Source organism: Ctenopharyngodon idella, chromosome 12, assembly GCF_019924925.1.
Source record: "Ctenopharyngodon idella isolate HZGC_01 chromosome 12, HZGC01, whole genome shotgun sequence".
NCBI classification, from domain to species: Eukaryota; Metazoa; Chordata; class Actinopteri; order Cypriniformes; family Xenocyprididae; genus Ctenopharyngodon; species Ctenopharyngodon idella.
This window is the reverse complement of record NC_067231.1, coordinates 29,299,108-29,319,236: the sequence shown is the minus strand read 5'-3', so window position 1 is coordinate 29,319,236 and position 20,129 is coordinate 29,299,108. Positions and strand designations below refer to the sequence as shown.

General features: G+C 37.8%; 1 protein-coding gene across 4 annotated transcripts in view; it reads right to left on the bottom strand.

Moving 5' to 3' along the window:
* Positions 1-20,129, bottom strand: part of LOC127523621 (metastasis-associated protein MTA3-like) — a 38,621-nt gene extending 18,492 nt beyond the window's left edge. Inside the window, exons 1-10 of one of the 4 annotated variants that reach the window (XM_051914535.1) lie at positions 20,011-20,129; positions 19,774-19,839; positions 17,806-17,873; positions 15,758-15,851; positions 13,471-13,597; positions 10,873-10,936; positions 10,544-10,661; positions 3,091-3,193; positions 2,178-2,277; positions 1,889-2,077 (exon numbers count right to left, since the gene is read on the bottom strand). In XM_051914535.1, the coding sequence (XP_051770495.1) occupies positions 1,889-2,077; positions 2,178-2,277; positions 3,091-3,193; positions 10,544-10,661; positions 10,873-10,936; positions 13,471-13,597; positions 15,758-15,851; positions 17,806-17,873; positions 19,774-19,801 (891 nt within the window). In that variant the 5' untranslated portion in view covers positions 19,802-19,839; positions 20,011-20,129. Of the gene's footprint in view, positions 1-1,888; positions 2,078-2,177; positions 2,278-3,090; positions 3,194-10,543; positions 10,662-10,872; positions 10,937-13,470; positions 13,598-15,757; positions 15,852-17,805; positions 17,874-19,773 lie in introns of all 4 variants that reach the window. The other 3 variants (XM_051914534.1, XM_051914536.1, XM_051914537.1) reach the window with 3 other exon arrangements.

Here is a 20,129-nt window from a genome sequence, read left to right as displayed (position 1 = left end):
CAAGTCAATCTCTACGGACTATTTGGTGTTCGTGAACCAGTACTTCTTATTGTGTGCAACAAAGTGGCTCAGCAGAAGAGCGGTTGTTTTTCATTCCATTTTCAGAAGTAAAGCCCCAGAGTAATAAATCCCATTTCTCAGTGCAATAGAAAACAGCTTTTCCTTGTGTTCAAACCCTAATACCAAAGCTTTCACTTCATTCCCCATACAAATAAGTACTCTCGTCTCTGAACGAGAAGATCAAATGTTCTCAGTTAGGTCAAGAAGCAACACACTCCAAATCCAATCCTTTCAGCTGCTCCAATCTTTCCATCGCACAGCCGAACATCATGTCTTCACCTCATCTCTTCTGCTACTCCTCTATCCTATCATTTGAAGTGGCATTCTTCGCTTTTGCTCCTCTAAACTCTTATTGTTTTTTTTTTCCCACATGTTTTTTTTTAGTACCACATATAGCATTCCTGTTTAAACTGTTCTTCTTTTCCTCTATAGAAGTGGTTTCCAAACTGGGGAACGTGAGGTGACGGAGGGTGAAATGCTGAGTTTTGCAGTTCATTTAATTCTAGCCCACTTTAAAATAACATTAAAACCATGTATTTCTAACAGGCAAAATGCCGTAAAAGGTCAAATACATGACATCCAATCAAATGACCTCAGTGTGCATATGACAGAATGTCTGCAGAGTATCCTGCCTTAGCAAATTGCGCTACATTACTGCCATTCTCGATTGTGTATAGAGATCGGTTTAAGACTCAACGAAAGCCACAGCAGAACTGCAACAAACAGCAGTGTTTCGTGAACAAATCTGCAGCTTTGAAAGAATCGTGAGTCAATGATTCAATGACCCATTCATAAATACAGCCACTTGCTTCATTACTAAATGAATAACTCGATGAAGCACTCAGTAATGCAGTGACTTACCGCCACTGTTTTAGTTTATATTTAAAACTTACTTCGTTTTTACCATCACTGCATATTTCTCCATTGAACATTTTTTATTTAAAACATTAACTTTAACAAAGGTAAAACATGCACCAGAAAATCAATTTAATGGGGAAAATAATGTCCTTTAATGGAAAAGGTGTGACTGCAGTCTAAGTGGAAAATCATTTTAAAATACATTAAAATTAGGAATGCACTAAAATTTCTGAAATTTCGGCTACCGAAAATGTTCAGCCAAAATGGCTATTTTCAGTTTCGGGCTGAAATGATCAGTGACCAAAACAGGTGCTTAATTAGCACTTTTCCAATGGCACATTTTGACTGTGTTCAGCATCTATTTCGTGCACGTGAAAAAGCTACAACAGTAAAACATGTGTGGACACACAAAACAAGTTATACAATTCTGTAAAACGTTTATATAAAAACTGCCTTAAGTGCAATTTAAATGTTTGTACAATTCAGTTTTAGCTATTTGAGTGTTTATTATTAATAAGTTGATTAATTAATTGATTATTTATTTTCGGTTTCCGGCCAAATGGATCCTGAATTTTCAGTTTTGGCCCAGAATTTACATTTTGGCGCACCCCAATTAAAATTTCAAATTGTAATAATATTTCACATTACTTTTTTTAGTAATGTTTTTTTTTTTTTTTTTTTTTTAGTATTTTTGATCAAATAAATTCAGCCTTGTTAAGCATAAGAGACTTTTAATTCAATGCGTTACTTTCCATTTCCTTGTAATTATTTGCAAAATTTACTAACAATTACTGAGTAAAAATTGTTTCAAAGTAAATGCTACAACAATTTTTTTCTTTTCAGTGTGTTTGAAAAGTAACCTAAATCTCCCATAAGTATGTTTTGTGGACTGATTCAGATTAATTTGAAAAAGAAATGAAGCATTAGAGAATCAATTCTTCCCCCACCCCAACTTTATGTGCATACTCACAAAGTCTTGCCGGATATCGTTGAAGTCTTTGCCGTATTTCTCCAGCGCCTCCTCGAACAAGTTTGCCTCTGATGAGCTCCACTCCTCCATCTCATCCCGGCACAGCACGGGCCCTCCTTGAGGAACAAGAACGCTCAGAGCGCTGGACAGGTCATAGCCGTGCCGATGCAGGGTGTCCATAGCATGGAACTTAAAGAGAATGAGATAGACAGGCAGGGAGAGAATTAATCAGGCTTTTCACTTCTTCAAGTGGATATACAGAGACAGATGGTGCTGATGGGATGGGTACCAGTGTGATGTCTCGTGAGGCTGCCGCGGCACTCATGTGTAAGCTGGGCTGTCTGACGGAGCTGCTGCAGTCCAAAGCTCGAGCAAAAGTACCAACCGCTCTGTACACAGATCACCAGATTCATCATACAAATTTGATGAGAGGAAAAAAAAAAAGAAAAAAAAAAAAAGACAGTTTCAAGTATCTTCTACAGCAGTGGTTCTCAACTCACAGGTCACAACCCAAAAACGGATTGCATATAAAAACTATCAAATTGTTTGGTGAAAATTTATCTGTAGGGCTGGGCATCAATACAGATTTTATTCCCATTAACAAGGTCTCAATTCAATTTGTTTAAATTTCAGTTATAATATCAGTTTTGCTACCAAGAATCGATATTGGGATCATTCAAATGAAGACTGTGTTTAATCCCCCCCCCCCCCCCCCCCCCCCCCCTCATTTCAGCCCTAAAAATTACAGTTTCTTAGTAGAAACTCGCCATGTTAGGCAGATTCATCTCCTCCTCAAAAACCATGAACAAAACTATACAAGGTTTAAAAAAAAAAAATAAAATTCTCAATACATGGACTAACATGGTTTAATCACAATGTGTTTTGTGCAAAGATTTACTGGCATGAAACCATCATAACTCAAAAGACATTTAGAAACCAAATGAACTAGAGAGACGAACCACTTGTTTTTTTTTTTTTTCAAAATAAAACACAGCAAATCATCAAAATATATTTCATGTAATATTTTAGAGTTTGATTTTATAGACGTGTGTGTATTTCTGCTGAATTTGGTTTAAATGTAAAATCTTCACCCTGAAGCAAAACAGTTAAGAACCACTGTTTTAAAGCTCAATGACACATTGTGATGCATTGATTTATTAATATGGCATAGATAAAATGTAAAAAGCATCCAAAAGACATACCGAGCAACCACAAGAAACTGGTCAATCTGTTTGTTGGTCAGCGGACACTCTGGGTCCCACATCTTCATCTCCAGTTTAGACTGGTCTCTGTCATCAGGTTCTCCTAAAGAGATTTTTTTTTTTTTCATTAGAGCTGGTTGTGTAAAACCACTGGGAAAATTCTGCCATCGACAAATCTCTCAAGACAACCCAGGCGACTTGTTCCCGTGGCAACGATGGGAATTAACACGTAAATCAAACCTGGCTTTAGGTAATGATGGAAGACAGCCTGCTTAGCAAGATCATGAAGAATGATTATGATGACAGGTATTATCATCATCAGCCCACCAGCCTGTCATTCGAATGAAGAGCAAGGCACTTAATCCTGCGTTGTGTAAATGCTGAACTATATATCGCTTTGGATGAAAAAAAAAAAAAAAAAAAGTATGCTAAACGAGAAGGTCAGGACCATGGGACCAAACTTCCTTACAGTTTAACTATATTATTTAAAAAGCTGAGGTTACACTTTATTTTAAGGTGACATAGTTACATTGTACTTACTCAAATAAGTACTGTGCAATATTAAATAACTACATGTACTTACTATAGAGCTGCAGTTAGGGTTTGGTTTATGGTTAGTTACTTGTAATAATGCATAATTACTATAGTAAGTACTAGGGCTGGGCGATATGTAAAAAATATTTTATCGTTAATCGCCTTAAAAAAAAAAAATATCGCGATATCCGATAATATCGTCTACCCAAACCCCGTCCGATCCGCCCCGCCCCCGTCGGAGACAACATAACCGACACGCACTGTAAACACACATCAGTTTGGTTGCACTTTATCTGACAGTAGCCTGCAAATCAGTAGGCATAAACTTAATTTAATTAAAGGTTAAAGGTTTGTTTTTCTTGGTTTGTGCTTTAATATAAAACATTAGCTTTGTTGTTATGTTAGTGTTGGTAATCATTTCCACACTGCTCTTATCAAGTGTTTGAAATGACTTTCGTTTCATGCAGAGAACTGCTGAATTGATCAGAGTTTAATGGAGTTCATTGTGAAGGTTCACATTCTGGTGGTGATTGTAAGAATGATGCATGTTGATGTCAAATGTGTCTTGCCTATTTTTTCTTAAGGTCCGATGTTTCTCTTTCATTTCTGAAACAGAAACATCGGACAAATTTCATGATGATACGTTTAATTTGTTTAATTTTGAAGCATAGCGCTGTTTTTTAAACTTGTAGTTAAGCTATAATGTATTTGTTATTTGTCTAAAAGCAATTAAAAACAATTTGATTCATTCTGCATGACCAAAAACGGAAAGGTTATTTTTTCCTCATGTTTTAGAGCTCCGATGTGTCCTTACAGGCCTCTTATAACAAAATAAAAAATAAAAAAAATCATTATTTATTTGGAAAAATAAGTAATTACAAATGTTGTTTGTGAATTTTATTTTTCATTTATTTTGATAAGGAACAGGCTGCGATATCAAGCAGTGCTATTGACGTGTGCACGCAAAGGCGCCGGCGTGATCACTTGAACTGCTTCCTTACACCAGTGAAAACAACTTAAAAATACTAATTTTTGGTCATACATAAACTGAAAAGAGTTTAATTATATCTGTGTACACTCACAGTAAAAACAAAACATTTTGTTTTTGTAAAATAAAGAAAACAGGTACCGCTTTCTTCCGCCTTAGTTTCCTTTTGAATGTGTTTGTGTGGAGAGCGTCGAAAAAAAATAAATCAATTAAAACAGCATATGGCTTCAGTTTTTTTTTCTTTTGTTATTTTTAACGAGTCAGACATCTGGCTATCCATTCTAATTTAATTTAGCCTTTTATTTCTAATTTAACAATCTTGTCGGTTTAAACAGAAATTAACATTATTAGTGCAGCGGGTATAGGCCTAGGTTGATGTCAATACACAAATCCAATATAGTCTGTTACACACACATGCGTGACAAAACTGTTTACGCGAATATTTTGACAATTTTCTGTGTATTTGTCCACGAAATAACCTATGAGGTGGCTCTCTGTGCGCGCTCTGGATGTTGTCTGCTTCATCTCACGCTTGAATGTTTTAAAAATAAAAATACATTGTTAATAAGTAAAATCAAAATTTTAATTTTATAAAGAGTAGCCTAGGCCTATTCGATTCCTGGCCTTAAGTAAATGTGATTCCAGAATAGATTTTTTACTCCTAACCCTATTAATTAGCTACTATAGGCTACAAAATATTTCATTTATGCTGTTGCATGTGAATAAATATGTGAATGGTAACTACGGGACTATGTTAAATTAATTTGTATTTTTTTTTCTCGATATTGGCGATTATCGTCTGTAACTGACTTTTATTATCAACATCGCGATACTTGCAAGACAACGTTGATATACGGAAATATCGTCATATCGCTCAGCCCTAGTAAGTACATGTAGTAATGTGTAATTATGTGACCTTAAAATAAAGTGTTACCAAAGTTGATGCTCTGTAGCCATCTTCTAAAATCTAGACATCTAAATCTAGAACTACAAATTGCTTCGCTCACACTGTCACTGGCCTCTCATTAAAGATAATGGGAGCTGTTGACTGGACATTTTTGTAAGTTTGTGAGAGTGGAGCAGGGTCACAGACTTACAGTTGGAGTCAAAGTGGGGGTCACAGACTGACAGAAGAGCAATTTCACACTTGACTGGTGGAACACGGCGATACTGTAAATGTGCAGTTTTTCTTGTGATGCAGCAGTGCTCACGATCCAAACTCATTGTGACATTTTGACACTGCAAATAAGCAACACAACAACCCAACGAGACTACTATTTCCAGAGGAAACCAACTTTACAGCTCAAAACAAAAAATAAATAACCTCCCAGCCCCCAAACAAAAGCTGCTTTTCCACCGTCAGGCCGAACGGTTCTAAGAACTTTAAGGAACCGTTCCAGTTATGTTTCCATTTGAGCCTGGTTCGGCAAGACACGATTACAAACCGTTCTTGGCCCGGAATTCTCAGCACAGTTAGCAAACCGTACTGAATAGTGCAGGTAAAATGTGTGTACTGTGTTGTGAGATCGCCACTCAGAATTGGTCACTTGTCTGCTGCCTGGCTACCAGTTTCTCTCTAGCTGGCTAAGCGCTCTATTTGAACAACAAGCAAATTAATAATAAAATTAAAAGAAATATTTGATCATTCTCCATAATGTCACTACTTACATCTCATATTATCTGTAAACTCTTGCGTAACCAATGCAACGACTGACGCATTTGTATTATATTCCAAAGACCGGATGTTATCAGCCCCACAGTGGAAAATGAAACCATATCCGTACCAGCTGGGTTGGATCGGCACGGAATGGAGCAGTTAAGCAACAAGAACGGTTTGGCCCGGTGGTGGAAAAGCAGCTAAAGATACCTTACAAAAAAGCCTCAATTTAACTCATTATGAAATCTAATCTTGTCTAAAAGCCCAGATAAACCAAACTGTCATTGAAGAAATAGCGGCGTAAAAAGCGGACTGTAGTTTTGCCTCATGTCACCTGCGTCCAGATTAAAAAGTTATGCTTGAACAAACAGAAAACTACAGAACAATAGCATGTACATTCTGGCTTGCTTGAAAGGAAATAACTCTCCATACCAGCAGGTGGCAGTAGTCTGTATTCGTCATTCAAAAAGAAAACTCTGAAGAGCTAGGACTGCGAATATACAACCCATAAACAAAGCAGCATTTCCATACCGTTTTTGCACCAAATCTCTCTCACCACAGATGGTTTTCGTAATATAGCTTTTTAAAATATGTCTCATCAATTGCATATGGCACTGGTGTTGTCATTCGTTGTTTGCTGCTTTCGTCATGTTTTTCTTCTCGTGCATTGGTTTGTTGAGCTGAACAGCCAATCAGAGTGAGGGCTCAAGGCCCTGCCCTTTTTTCAAAAGTAATCAAAAGTGTCCCTTTCAACAATACCGTGGTCAATAAAACAAAATGCATTTGAATCTTAATATGATGGTGACGATGATGAGCCATTCAGTTGAATCAGACTCTTGGCGATCCTATGGCCCATCTCTCGCCATGCTTTCTGGTCTTCTGCTTTCTTTTTCAGTTGTTCTATGCCTAGGCCTGGGTCACTTTTGATGGTGTCAAGCCAACACATTTTTTGGCGGCCTCTTTTTCTTGTTCCACTAACTGTGACAAGCATCATTGCATTTTCTAATGAAGCTGTTCGCATCACATGACCAAAGCCGCAGTTTGGTAATTTTTCCAGGACCTCTCTGTTGGTAACCCTCGCTGTCCATGGTATCCCTAAGAGCATTCTCCAACACCACAACTCAAAGGCATCAATAATCCTTCGATCAGTTTTTTCATAGCCCAGCTTTCACATCCATATGTTGATATAGGAAACACAATTGCCTGGATTAACCTGCATTTGGTTGATGTCTTTGCTCCTACTGATTTGATGCATGCTTAGCATTGCATTACGTCCTAAAGAAATTCAGCGCTTTATTTCAAGTGTGCAGTCCTAAATTTGGTCAATCATAGAACCCAAGAAGCAGAAGTCATTAACGCATTCAATGTCTTCTCTGTTGATGGTCACTTTAATTGCTCCGGTTCTAGCTGGCTGTCTTTTTAATTTTAAAGTGGAGTCCCATCTTTTCACTTTCCTTTTGAATTTTTATTATAAGCTGTTTTAGACCTTTTTCAGTTTCTGCTAATAAGGCTGTATCATCAGAATAATGGAGATTATTGATATTTCTGCCACCAATCTTCACACCTATTTCCAACTCTTCCAGACATAATTTCCTCATGATCATTTCAGCATAAAGATTAAAGAGAAATGGGGAGAGAATACCTTGTCTCACACCCCTTTCAATTTTGAACCATTCTGTATCACCATACTGTGTTCGGACAACTGCTTCTTGATCTGTACAAAGTGATCTTATCAACTGGGTCAGATGTGCTGACACTCCCAATTCTTAAAGTACCTTCAATAGCTTGTCATGTTCAACAAAATCAAAAGCCATGCTATAATCAATGAAGCACATGTAGATGCTTTCTGACAATTACATTTTTCAATGATCCACCGCAGATTTGCAATGTCACGTGTGCCACGACCTCGGCGAAACCCAGCCTATGAGTCAGGTAGTTCTATGATTGGGTGTAGGCGCTGCTAAATAATTTAGAAGGATTATAAATAAAATAGAAGGATTTTGCTTGTGTGAGAAATCAGGGCTATTGAACAGTAGTTGCAACAGTTCCTTGCATCACCTTTCTTTAGTAGTGGTATAAAAACTGATCTTTTCCAATCTTTTAGCCACTTCCTGGTTTCCAGATTTTTGGCAAATTACTTTGATGGCCACAGGTGGAATAGGCCTCAGCATTTCTGCTGGGATACAGTAAAAACCAGGAGTCTTATTGTTTGGTAATTGCTGCATCGCTCATATAACGTCTTCATTTAAAATCGCTGGTTCTATTTCCACTGGGTCATTGTTAGGTTGTTCTCCATTTCTATTGCTTGCATAAAGCTCTCTGGTGTATTCTTGCCACCTGCCTCTAATGTCTTGCTGGTCAGTAAAGACTCTTCCATTCTTGTCTTTTATGATTCCTTTGCAGGCTTGAAAGGGAGTTCAAATTTTCCTGACCTGTACAGAGAGATCCCTAGTGTAACCTTTTCAACAGTCCTCCTCCAATTTCATGAAACTTTGCTTCAAGTATGTCTTTGTCCTTCTTTGCTGCTCTTTGAAATTCTGCTTTTAACCTCCTAGCCTTGTTTCTTTCCCAAGCAGTTTTGGCTTCTCTTTCTTTGTTCAGCAGTTCTGACGGTTCCTTCTGATAGCCTTTTCTCTCATTTTTTTGTAAGGTATATGTTTCTGCGACATTTCTATAATTGCAGATTGCATTTTTTGCCATAATTCGTCCAGGTGGTTCTTTGCAGTGTTGAGCAGTTCGAACCGGTTCTTCACTTCAACACTTTTGCTTCGGACTTGACTGACAGACTGGCATTCTGACACCACAAGCTTGTCAACCCCTTCCCATTAATTACTCACCCTCATGTTGTTCCAAACCCATAGACTTTCGTTCATCAACACAATCAACACAAATGAAGATCTTTTTAATGAAATCTGAGAGCTTTCTGACCCTCCATTAACAACCTATGCAACTACCACTTTCAAGCCCCAGAAAGGTAGTAAAGACATCATTAAAGTAATCCAGTGGTTTAACCTCAGTTTTATGAAGCGACACGTACATTGTTTGCGCAAAAAAAAAAATTCTTACAGGTTTGGACAGACATGAGGGTGAGTAATTAATTAGCTAATTTTTGGGTGAACTAACCCTTTAAAATTTGAATAATAAACTCATGCCGTGTTGATGGTGATAATTTTCAGTTTTATAGATGTCTTTGATATATATTTTAATCACTGACACTGGTTGGCTACAGGTGATATTCACGGCAAGCACAATAACAGAATACAAACTTAGCCGTAGGCCTATTTGATAGAAATAAAAACCATTTAGTTCAGTTGGACAATGGACACTACAATTATAAAATGAAAGTGTCTGATCTGCTCCATACAGCACAATCTGCAAAGTTGCAGTGCAGCAGGAGTCAGATTTCACTTATCAGGTGAAGAGATTAAGGACAGTTGACAAAAGTTTTTGGTACTCAACAGATTCTGAGCATCAATGACAAATATCTTCTCTTGTAAAATGTTCGGTCAGTACCACCTGTCCTTATACAGAGATTATGCGTAATTGCGAATTCGAGCGAAGGGAGCTTGCGTTCAAAAGTGAAACTTTCACCTCCTCCCCTGATGTTACTGGTGTTGTCGCAAGTTTATATATACTGGTGCAAAAATGTCCTCACCGTGACATCCCTACTGACAATGTGTCTAAGATTTTAATGATCATATGCTGGTGAAGGGTGGATAACCTGGCGAGCCACACGATTTTTGTCAAAGAGCCACGTGTGGCTCACGAGCCATAGGTTCCCAACCACTGCGCTAGTCACTGGTGACTAACCATTGGACTTCTTAATCACGCCTCTGATTGGCCATTACATTCAAACGCTCAACAGAAATGTCCATGAATGGTTATGATTGGTTATAATGCTCAATGTTGCAAAAAAAATAAATAAATCAACAATAAATAGCAATCAACAATTTTCAAATTTCATTTTAATCGCAACAGTCATAATCAATTTTGTTCCCATGGCATTTTTTGTTCCCTTATCTTGGATTTGGAGGGCATTTTTGTTCATTTATGCCCCAAGCCCCTGTTAATTTCAGATCCTGCCCCAGAACACCTTTTCAAATGGACTCAGATACCGTATCAGCAAAACTCTGATTGCTGACTTATAGTTGCACCAAATGCTCTAGTTTGACCTTTGTCACTGAGACAAAAACATTAAAGCTAATTAGCTAAATATTATCTAAATATTCATATTTAAAAGAAACTAACATCTATGATAAATAAAATAAACTAACCTTCCTGTAGCATTTCTGGGACATCAGCCTGAAAACGTGGACCAACGCGAATCTCGCCCTTATCGGCCAATAGTGTCTTCTGTGTGGGGTCGTACACCAATGAGTAAAAAAATGTGTCCTGAGAGAGAGAGAGAGAGAGAGAGAGAGAGAGAGAGAGAGAGAGAGAGAGAGAGAGAGAGAGAGAGAGAGAGAGAGAGAGAGAGAGAGAGAGAGAGAGAGAGAGAGAGAGAGAGAGAGAGAGAGAGAGAGAGAGAGAGAGAGAGTGCGAAAACAATAGTTAAACAATAATTTAAATTAGACATCCAATCAACTTAAAGACAGAACTTTACCTCTTTCTCAAGGTAGGAGAGCACAGCTTCTGTCTCGTTCAGGAGGGCTACACTGCACTTGCCCCTATTTCCACCACCCCAGAAGAAAAAAGATAATAAAAGATTAAAACATGCAGCCCCATGTGTTATGTTCTGCATCCAGCTGTCTCCACAGATCCTCTAATCCACAGCACAGTAAAAGGGGGGACGAAGGGGGAGACACTAGGTGCAAGATTACAGAAGAATGTGTGAGTGTGTGATGGTGACATGAGCAAAGATGAAAAGGTGAGAAAAGAGCAGATGGGTGAGAGGACTATAATAAAATTCAGGAAATTAAAGGAGAAAGGGCAGAGAGAGGAAACAGATAAGAGACAGGCACAGACAATGAGAGAGCACTGAACAAAATCATTATGGAGCTATTGGACGGTGGAAAACGGATGCTAATCTCTCTGTGCTCGTCTGAATGAGCGTTTAACTATGAACACTGCCACGTCTACATCCAACCTGCACTGCTGGGGAAGCTACTGTGAAACTGCCCAAGCTACAAGCTATTAATTTAAAGGGAGAGTCCAAAAATTTAAATATTTACTCATCATCATGTCATTCCAAACCTGTATGACTCTCTTTTTGTCCACACAGTTTAAGTCAATGGTAACCAAAACTGTCTGCTTACCAGCATTCTTCAAAATAAATTCTTTTGTGTTCCACAGAAAGAAAGAAAGTCATACAGGCTTGCAACGTCGTAAGGGTGAGTAAATGATGACAATTTACATTTGTGGGTGAGCTATTCTTCTAAGTAGTTACAATATATATTAGCCACACTACCAGATACAGTGAATGACAAGAACTTTTTAAAATAGCCTGATTATCAGATTACACACACACACACCATGGTCTGTCTGAATACTCGATTCGAATTGGCTGGAAAGTGTTATTTAAAACCATATAATGCACAGGTAGTTCCAAGTAAATTTAATCACTGTTCTATATTAATGCGCTGCTTTCATTGAAGCACGCACGCATACACACACACACCAGTAACATCACTCGCGCAGTGATCAGAGATTGTGCTGCGCGCACGCAGAAACAAGAGCACAGAAACTTGTCAACGCTGCCCTGCGAGTTTTATTTATAAATTAACTTCGCTGCTCAATTACTACATTATATTACTCAGCAAGGAGGTTTTAACATCACTGTTTTTGAAGTAATTAAACTCACAGCTTCATTGCTAGTAGAGAGACACTGAACGGACGCAGGTAATTCACACACACACATCTTTCTCTCGATAGGCTAATTCAATCAAATAGATCAAATAAATGTAACCTTACCTCACTACTTTATCTCTGTGTTTGATTTAATGCGGACAGAATGCTAGATCTAACGAGCAGTAACTTATTTAACCCTTCCAGTCAAATTTAGTGCTGCAAACATGAATGACAGCTTTAACTCGTCAATGCTGGCTAATGACCATGGTATGAGCGGGATAATCCACGGCTAGCTGTGCATTACAAGATTTAAATGCACTTCATGGAGGCACTGATTGACTAAAATGAATCAGACTTCACATTGTGAGACCACTCTTATGAGACCGAGACATTTTAGGATAGTGGTTCACTAGGGGCCCTGGGAAAACTTCTAGAGGGGTACTCAGTAAGGCTTGAATTATTGAAATGTAGTTATATTAACAATCTTAGTTAAAAAGGTAAATAACACACTAAAAATAAAGATGTACAATATTAAACTGACGACATATTTTTTAGTTTATTTATTTAGAAGGGAGCAATACACTGCTACTTCTTGGACAAAGTAACTGGTTACAGAAAAAGTTACTGTATTTTGAAAACAGCTGAGCTATTGGCACTTTAAAACATCTCAAACAACAAATAGTATTGCCCCCAAAGTTGCACCATTGGTTGAACAAACCCACCTACAAATGGTTTTTTTTTTTTTAAATTACAATTGCTAATTTCATATTAGTAATGCAAATTCAGCTGGTGCACAATCTTAATTAAGATTCACTCTTATGTATGAAGAATTTAAGCTGATACTTGAATTTATCTCCTTTATTGGGTGAGAGCTAAAACATTATTTATAAAATTGAACTCAATCTTGATATGTGTCCAGTTCCTCACAAAATACATTATCCCCTGTAAAGGCCAGCTAGCCTCCTACAATGGCTGCTCAATATTTATGGATCACAGAAGCCAAAAGAAAAAAAAAAAAAAAAACAAAGAAAGAAGAAAGGGAGTGACATTTCCTTTATTTGGAGGCTGGTATCAATTTCAGTAAGCACAGCAGGCCTCTCCAAACCTCGGCACCACCACTAATGTTTCTCATAGGAGGCGTCCCTTTGATTAGAACCACTGCCACCCGGCTCCAGGCCGCTAATGCATTTATCACCTGAATCACAGCGGGTGCTACAAAAGCCCTGGGGTGCCATTGGCCAGCTAAAGAATGGATGCAGAACTGTGACTCACATCCTGGTGTGGGCTGGGGCTGTGCTGTGCAACATGGGGGCTGTTATCTTACCTCAACTGCCCCCTGAAAATTTGAACTGAGGATTAAAGGCACATTTTGGTCTATTGGATATTTAGAAGCAATTGAACATGTGGGGTTTACCTGATGTGTGTGGCAGGGAGGGATTCGTACTGGCGGGAAAGGAAAAGCTCTCTGTGGCGAAGCTGATGTTTCTGTTTTTCAGAGAGTTCTGGCTCTGAGGGGCTTTCCTTCTCTTCTTCCAGGTCCTCTGTACGCAGGGAATTAGAAATGGGTCAAAAGGGATATATAAACACATAAATGACTGAAAGAAAACACATATTTACTTTATAGACAGTCTGCATTAACGGCCACAAGGAGACCAACCAAATCAGCCAAATGCAAATACTTTTTGCATACACAAAGCAGATGTTAAAGATGACAGCCTTCTTATTGTCATTTAGTGTTTACTGTGCTGTGTTGTGATCAACACAAAGGATTAAAGTGTAATTTATTGCTAGTTGTAGACTTTGGAGTACAGTGACAATTTGTTTTGCAATCTGTATTTGATCCTATGATTGAGGGACCGTTTACACGACAATGTTTTCAACTAAAATCTGAAAACTTTTTATGTGTTTTTGTTGTTCATTTACATTCACTGACAACAGCATTTTGGGGGCCTGAAAACACAAAATTTTAAAATGTGTTTTTGAAAACAATACCTTTATCTTCTCCGTGTAAACTACCAAAACACTAATTTTTGTGCAAATGGCGCATGCGTATCACATGTTCAGTCCATAGGCATGTAGTTTCTTTACAAATTGACATTGCCATGTTCTGTGGATCCGTGTGTCATCTGTACATGTCATCTGTACATCTGTTTTTAGTACACTGTTGTTGTGTAAAAATACCCTGAAAGCAAATTTATGGCAAAGCAAAGAGTTTTTGGAAAGATGCAATATAAATAAAACCTAAGAAAAATAACAATAACGATTGATAATTATGATAATGATATTAATCATAAAAATAAAATACTGTGGAAACATTCAATAACATGATTTCTTAACATAAACATAGGTTAGTCATATTGTTAACTACCAGCTACACAACAATCAAAAGTTTAGGGTGAGTAGTTTTTTTTTTAAAGAAATTAATACTTTTATGCAGCAAGGATGCATTAAATTTATCAAAAGTGACAGTAAAGACAATTCTAACGTTAGAAAAGATCTCTACTTCTTTCTGCTCTTTAAAGATTCCTGAAGAAAAAAAAAGTTTCCACAAAAATATTCATCAGCACAATTGTTCTCAACGTTAATAAGAAATGTTTCTTAAGCACCAAAGCAGCATATTAGAATAATTACTAAAGAATCATGTGACAATGAAGACTAGAGTAATGGCTACTGAAAAATCAGACATTATAACATTTACAAAATAACATTTTAAAATATATTAAAATGGAAAACCATTACTTTAAATTGTAATATTTCAAAATACTGATATTTTGATCAAATAATTGCAGCCTTGGTTAAATTCTTAGTGATCCAAACTTTTGAACAGTAAAATTATTATTTGAACAGTAAAATTATTATTTGAACAGTCCATTATTTACCAAAATTCTTCTTCTTCTGCCAATTAATATAGTTTATAGGTTAACTGTATGGCTGTTTATAGTTGCCAGGCAACATGTGGTTACAGGAGGGCTTATATCGGCTATTTTATAATAACTTTGAAAATGGCTCCTCCAATCAGCTTTTAGAGCAGTTTCATAACAGCAAACAATTGATTTTGGTATTTGTTGACTGAGCTCACCAACTTCACTTGTCTGAAAACAGTGTGAAATGGAGGAGAAGAATCCAGTGTGAACTAGACTGTTTTAGCTTAGAAATATACCTCTGCCATCTAATCAACAGTCCCCAAAATGAAACTGGGACACTTATTCAGGGCGGCTTTGTTTACTTTACTGGAAATGGTGCAATTTAGTTATATGCAAGCATGTGATGACTACCACATTCACTGCTACTACTTATGAAGCCTAGCGGGGGTCTTAGACAACAAGACCACAGATTTATTTCACTTATCCTTTTCTTACAGTCTTTCATTTAGTCAGCATCAAAACACTGACTCAAGTAAAACTGGTCCTATTGTGACCAGTTGATCAAGACAAATTTCTTGAGGGCTTCTGAAACATCACAAAATTAGGAAGCCCTGCTGCCCAATTACGGACATCTGGTCCTGGTACTCCAGTGATTACAGCTCCCCTGCTGACTTACACAGACACCAGAACACAGACGCATACACATATACAAGAGCAATTTCAAATGACTTCTCATTATCATGCTAATGACCACTCATGCATGCCACGTCACAGACCACCCTTGGTTTCCTTGGCGATACATTCACATTGCCCTGGAAAACACTCATGTTCACTCACTTGCATGTTTGTCTGCCAGCTGGATGAGGCTCTGTGAGATATCCCTTCTCCTGTAGAAACAGACCACCTTTGCCTCCACATTACCGCTTGCCGTCTGAAAGGAGGGACAAATAGGGTCACCTTGAGGAAACTTCATACAGTATCTGGGGACACTGAACCTAACATCTCCGTTAATCAGCACAGAAAAAGCTTGAACCTGAGGTTGCAGTCTATTGTGTTTAATCAGCAGTGCAGTGTTAAATTTATCAACACCTGCTGTGTCTGCACTCCTCTGAGGAGTAATCGAAAAACGACAAGCAGCCCAGTTTAAAAAAATCCATGTGACAATATACACCTGCGAAACAAGATTTAATTTGGTCCTAAGTAGTTAAAAAAGATGAACAGAGATAAAATTATATTTATTGCTGCAAATCAATTAAAAATTCTAATACAATTAGTTACATGAAATAATTGAAATGAATCACAAATAAATATTTGCTAAGAAAATCCCGATATGAAGATAATTCAATAATCTCACTAAATTATGTTAAACTGACAGCTCATAAATAATATCTTATAGAGTGGTGCAGGTATGATGTCACTTTGTAGGCCAATCGGCAGTTAGCATCACACTGGTTCCCTCAACAAAAACCCAACAGGATTTTTCCATAGGCTTTTGGATTAATCACAAAAAACAAGCTCTGTAATCAACAAAAGTTTATGATACTTACTAATAATTTTCACAGATGAACAAAACCTTTATGAATTTTGAAGCCTAAATGCTGTCGCCAGAAGTAAAAAGCTAAAGTGAGGCTATAAACGAACTACACCACGGTCCCATGACTTTAAGCTTTCGACAATTCTTTCATTTTTTATCTAAAAACATTTTCCTAGAACGTTTGAGTTAGAATAGTTTATAAGAGCACAGTTATAAGCACAACAAGGCTGTAAAAGCGGACTGAGTTTACCATGTTTAATGTTCACGACAGCCTCTGTAGTCCTGTTTAGCCACTTGTTAGCAACCGCCTTTTTCAAGACACGCAACAGCAAAAAAATCACAAGTTGGATAATACTGATGTATTATGTCGTAGAATAAAATGTTTTGTTCACCACAGACCGTATTTCAGCCATTTAACCAAAATCATATTCAAAAAACCCATTGACTTTGGGACGATGGAACCGGAAGTGCTAAAATGCTAACTCGTTTCTGAGTTTTGGCCTACAAAGTGATGTCATACCTGCACCACTCTATAATCTTACCCATTAAAAAGGCTCAAAGTTACTTCTTTCTTCACATTTGATTGTACTCTTTAAGCATGTAATCAATAATATCCCTCAAAGCTTGCTTTCTACTAATGTATATGACTATCAATATCTAGAAGAGGTTGCGGGAGAACGATAATGCTAAAACAAATAATCACCCTGTGGCCATTGAGTGGATCTCAATGGCCACAGGGTGATTATTTGTTTGGATGCTCGACAGACCTTGTGGCAAAGGCCAGAGCAGAATAACAACCTGCAAGTGAACTGAATTTGCCTGACAACTGAATCCTCTAATTTGACAAATATGTCAAAAGATGTGTCACGTCACCAGTAGATGTGATGACTAACCAATGAGAATACTGTGCAGTGGAGCATGTCAACCATGAAAGCAGAGTGACATAATGAGAAGTTTTTGCACTGTGCATTATGGGTTGTGTGAAATCAGAGCTTCTTATAAAATCCTTCAGCATTTAATATTTAAAGAGCTGAGTCATCTTTGATCATAATACAGATATCGTACATAAAAAAAAAAAAAAAGAAAAAAAAAAAAAAAGACGACAGCTTCACCGCACATCCTACTTCGCTAAAGGGACCCATGGAAGCAGTCTGCTGCTTTCCGTATATCACAGATACAGTTTCTCAGCAAACAAGTGTTGGAGGCGCACAGAAATTCAAGTAATTTGGCTCCGGGCGAGGTGGCTGAGCTTGTTGTGTCGAAGTCGTGACAATGTTGCGCCGACACCCTACCAGTACACCCAGCGTCCACCAACCCAGACTTTTCCCTCCCAGCCCTGAGGCCAATGTACCTTATTCAGTTCCTCTATTCGCCTGATCAGATAGGGGTTGCTTGAAGAATTCTCGAAGAAGACATAATCTGTAGAAAAAGATAAAAAGTACTGGATTATTTATGAAAACCACATATCAGGGCTTGGATGACATTTAAAAGACTCAGAGATTCACATTACAAAAACAAAAAAAAGGAAAACATTGCATCTAAATCTCCTATTTAAAATGTCACATTACATATATATAAGCTCAATACAATAAATAAATGAAGAGTTCCATTGCAAAAGCCTCTAAGTGCCATCTGATATTTTCTTCTAAAATTATCATTTTTATCAGGCTCCTATGTTTATGTTCAGTTATTTCACTTTAATAGCAATAAAAAGGACGTATTGATTGCCACTGAAGTGAAATTACTGAACCTAAACATAGGAGCCTGAAGAAAATTTCAGATGGCACTTAGAGACTTTCAAGTCTTCATATGCTCTGTAAATACAGAGTTTGCCAAGTAAAGCAGGCTAGAAATAAAGCACCTTAAAAATCACACAGTTCAAAACAATATAGTGGGAACAGATTTAGCTGGTTACCATAGTTATCCGTTTATTTACTGTGGGGGGAAATGATTTCAGCTATGACCAGGATTTTAAGATAAGAAAACCCTCACCCAAAAGTTGTCAAGTGGTCTTATTTTTAGGTGAACGGTCCCTTCCTCACTTACTGTTATAATGGATAATGAATAAAGTATTCATAAAGTACATGGTACTAAAGGTAAAACGACCTTTTGATTCAAGTAATACCTCAAATACTTACTTTTAGATAATGAAGAAAATTCCTATAAATAGTACATTTTATAATGCACTACTTGCACTGCAACAGGGCGTTAATCAAAATATTGTATTCTACAACATACTGAAAACTTATCAGATGGGATCTGAGATCAGACAAAACGCTAAGACTTTAGACTTGGCCTTGACTGAGACTAAGAAATGAACTGTTCAGGTTTGGTATATACATAAAAAGCAATATAATTTAAGAATATGTAGTTGTATGCTTGTAAACAAACACTTCATTCATGCAAACAACCGAATTCTGTTCATGGCTATACGAGTCACATTCCGATACATGTATCTTAGGCATAACCGAGCACACAAGAAACGAGTCGCCTTAGAACAGTGCAATGTAATAATTTATCACACAGTCTGTACATTCAAGAGTCAGTGAATTCATTGAAAGTATGCTCAAGCTGCAAAATCTGTTATAATGGCACCGAATTAACGGCGCCATGAAACAATTGTCAAATTCCGCGGCACTGACTATCATGTAGCCGGCTAATTGCACAAACAAACGACGCGGCGGTTTTATATTAAAGTCATGTTTATGATTAGACGTATGACAACAAATACACCTGAAAATAGTCTACATTGATAATGCTTCAGTGAATAAGTGGGCAGAAGCTCAATATGGTTTCTCTGTGGAAAACCGAGTGAGGGGTTGTTGTTAAATGCTAGCTCGCTTTGCTACCTTGCATGCCGAGTGAGGACCCGTAACTAATGGATACGTGCCAAAAAATTAGACAAATGATCACAAAGAAAAACATCGGCGTCAAAAATCGGCATGGCCAGGTCGCAAGCATATCTGGCTTTTCTCCTATATAGTCAAAGGCAAGAGAAACGTGCTAGATATGAGTGTTCCCGTGTGCTTTGCATATAGTAGTGATTATTTGTTTATGATGTGGCTAGCTAGCAACATAGCCTGCTTGCTAAAATGCTAGTGCGGCTATGATAGTTTAAGAGGCCTGACCCACATCAGAACTCAAAATATTCTTATCCACGTTATCGCTTTCTTTTACAAGGACACTGCACGTGTTAAGAGTTTAAAAGTGAGCGGCCGGTTGCGGGAATTCTGCTGAAATGAACCCCTGCCTACCAGACAGGTCTTGCGGCGGTGCCTGTGTTTTGACTTGCGTTAATTCAGAATATAGACGGACATACCTCCGACCCGGTACATGTTGGCCGCCATTTCTGCCCTCCCGGAGTGTTAAAAAACCAAACCATAAACTAAAATAAAAACAAAATAAATATGTGAATCAAAAAGACATCTACGTCCTGTGATCTGTTAAAAAGCAAACTGGCTTAAGATGTGATAAATACGGGGGATGGACCTCTGTAAGAATAGGAGATTTTTTGCAGCCCCCCTCCCGAGATTCACAGTACAATACAGTAACTCACGCGCTAGAAAAGGCTCGAGCGCAGCAGCTTCCTGATGATGAGAGAGGAGGAGAGAAAAGAGGAGGGAGGGAAGGAGGAGGGTGAATGAAGTCTACAGCCTGAACCTTCAGCTTGACACT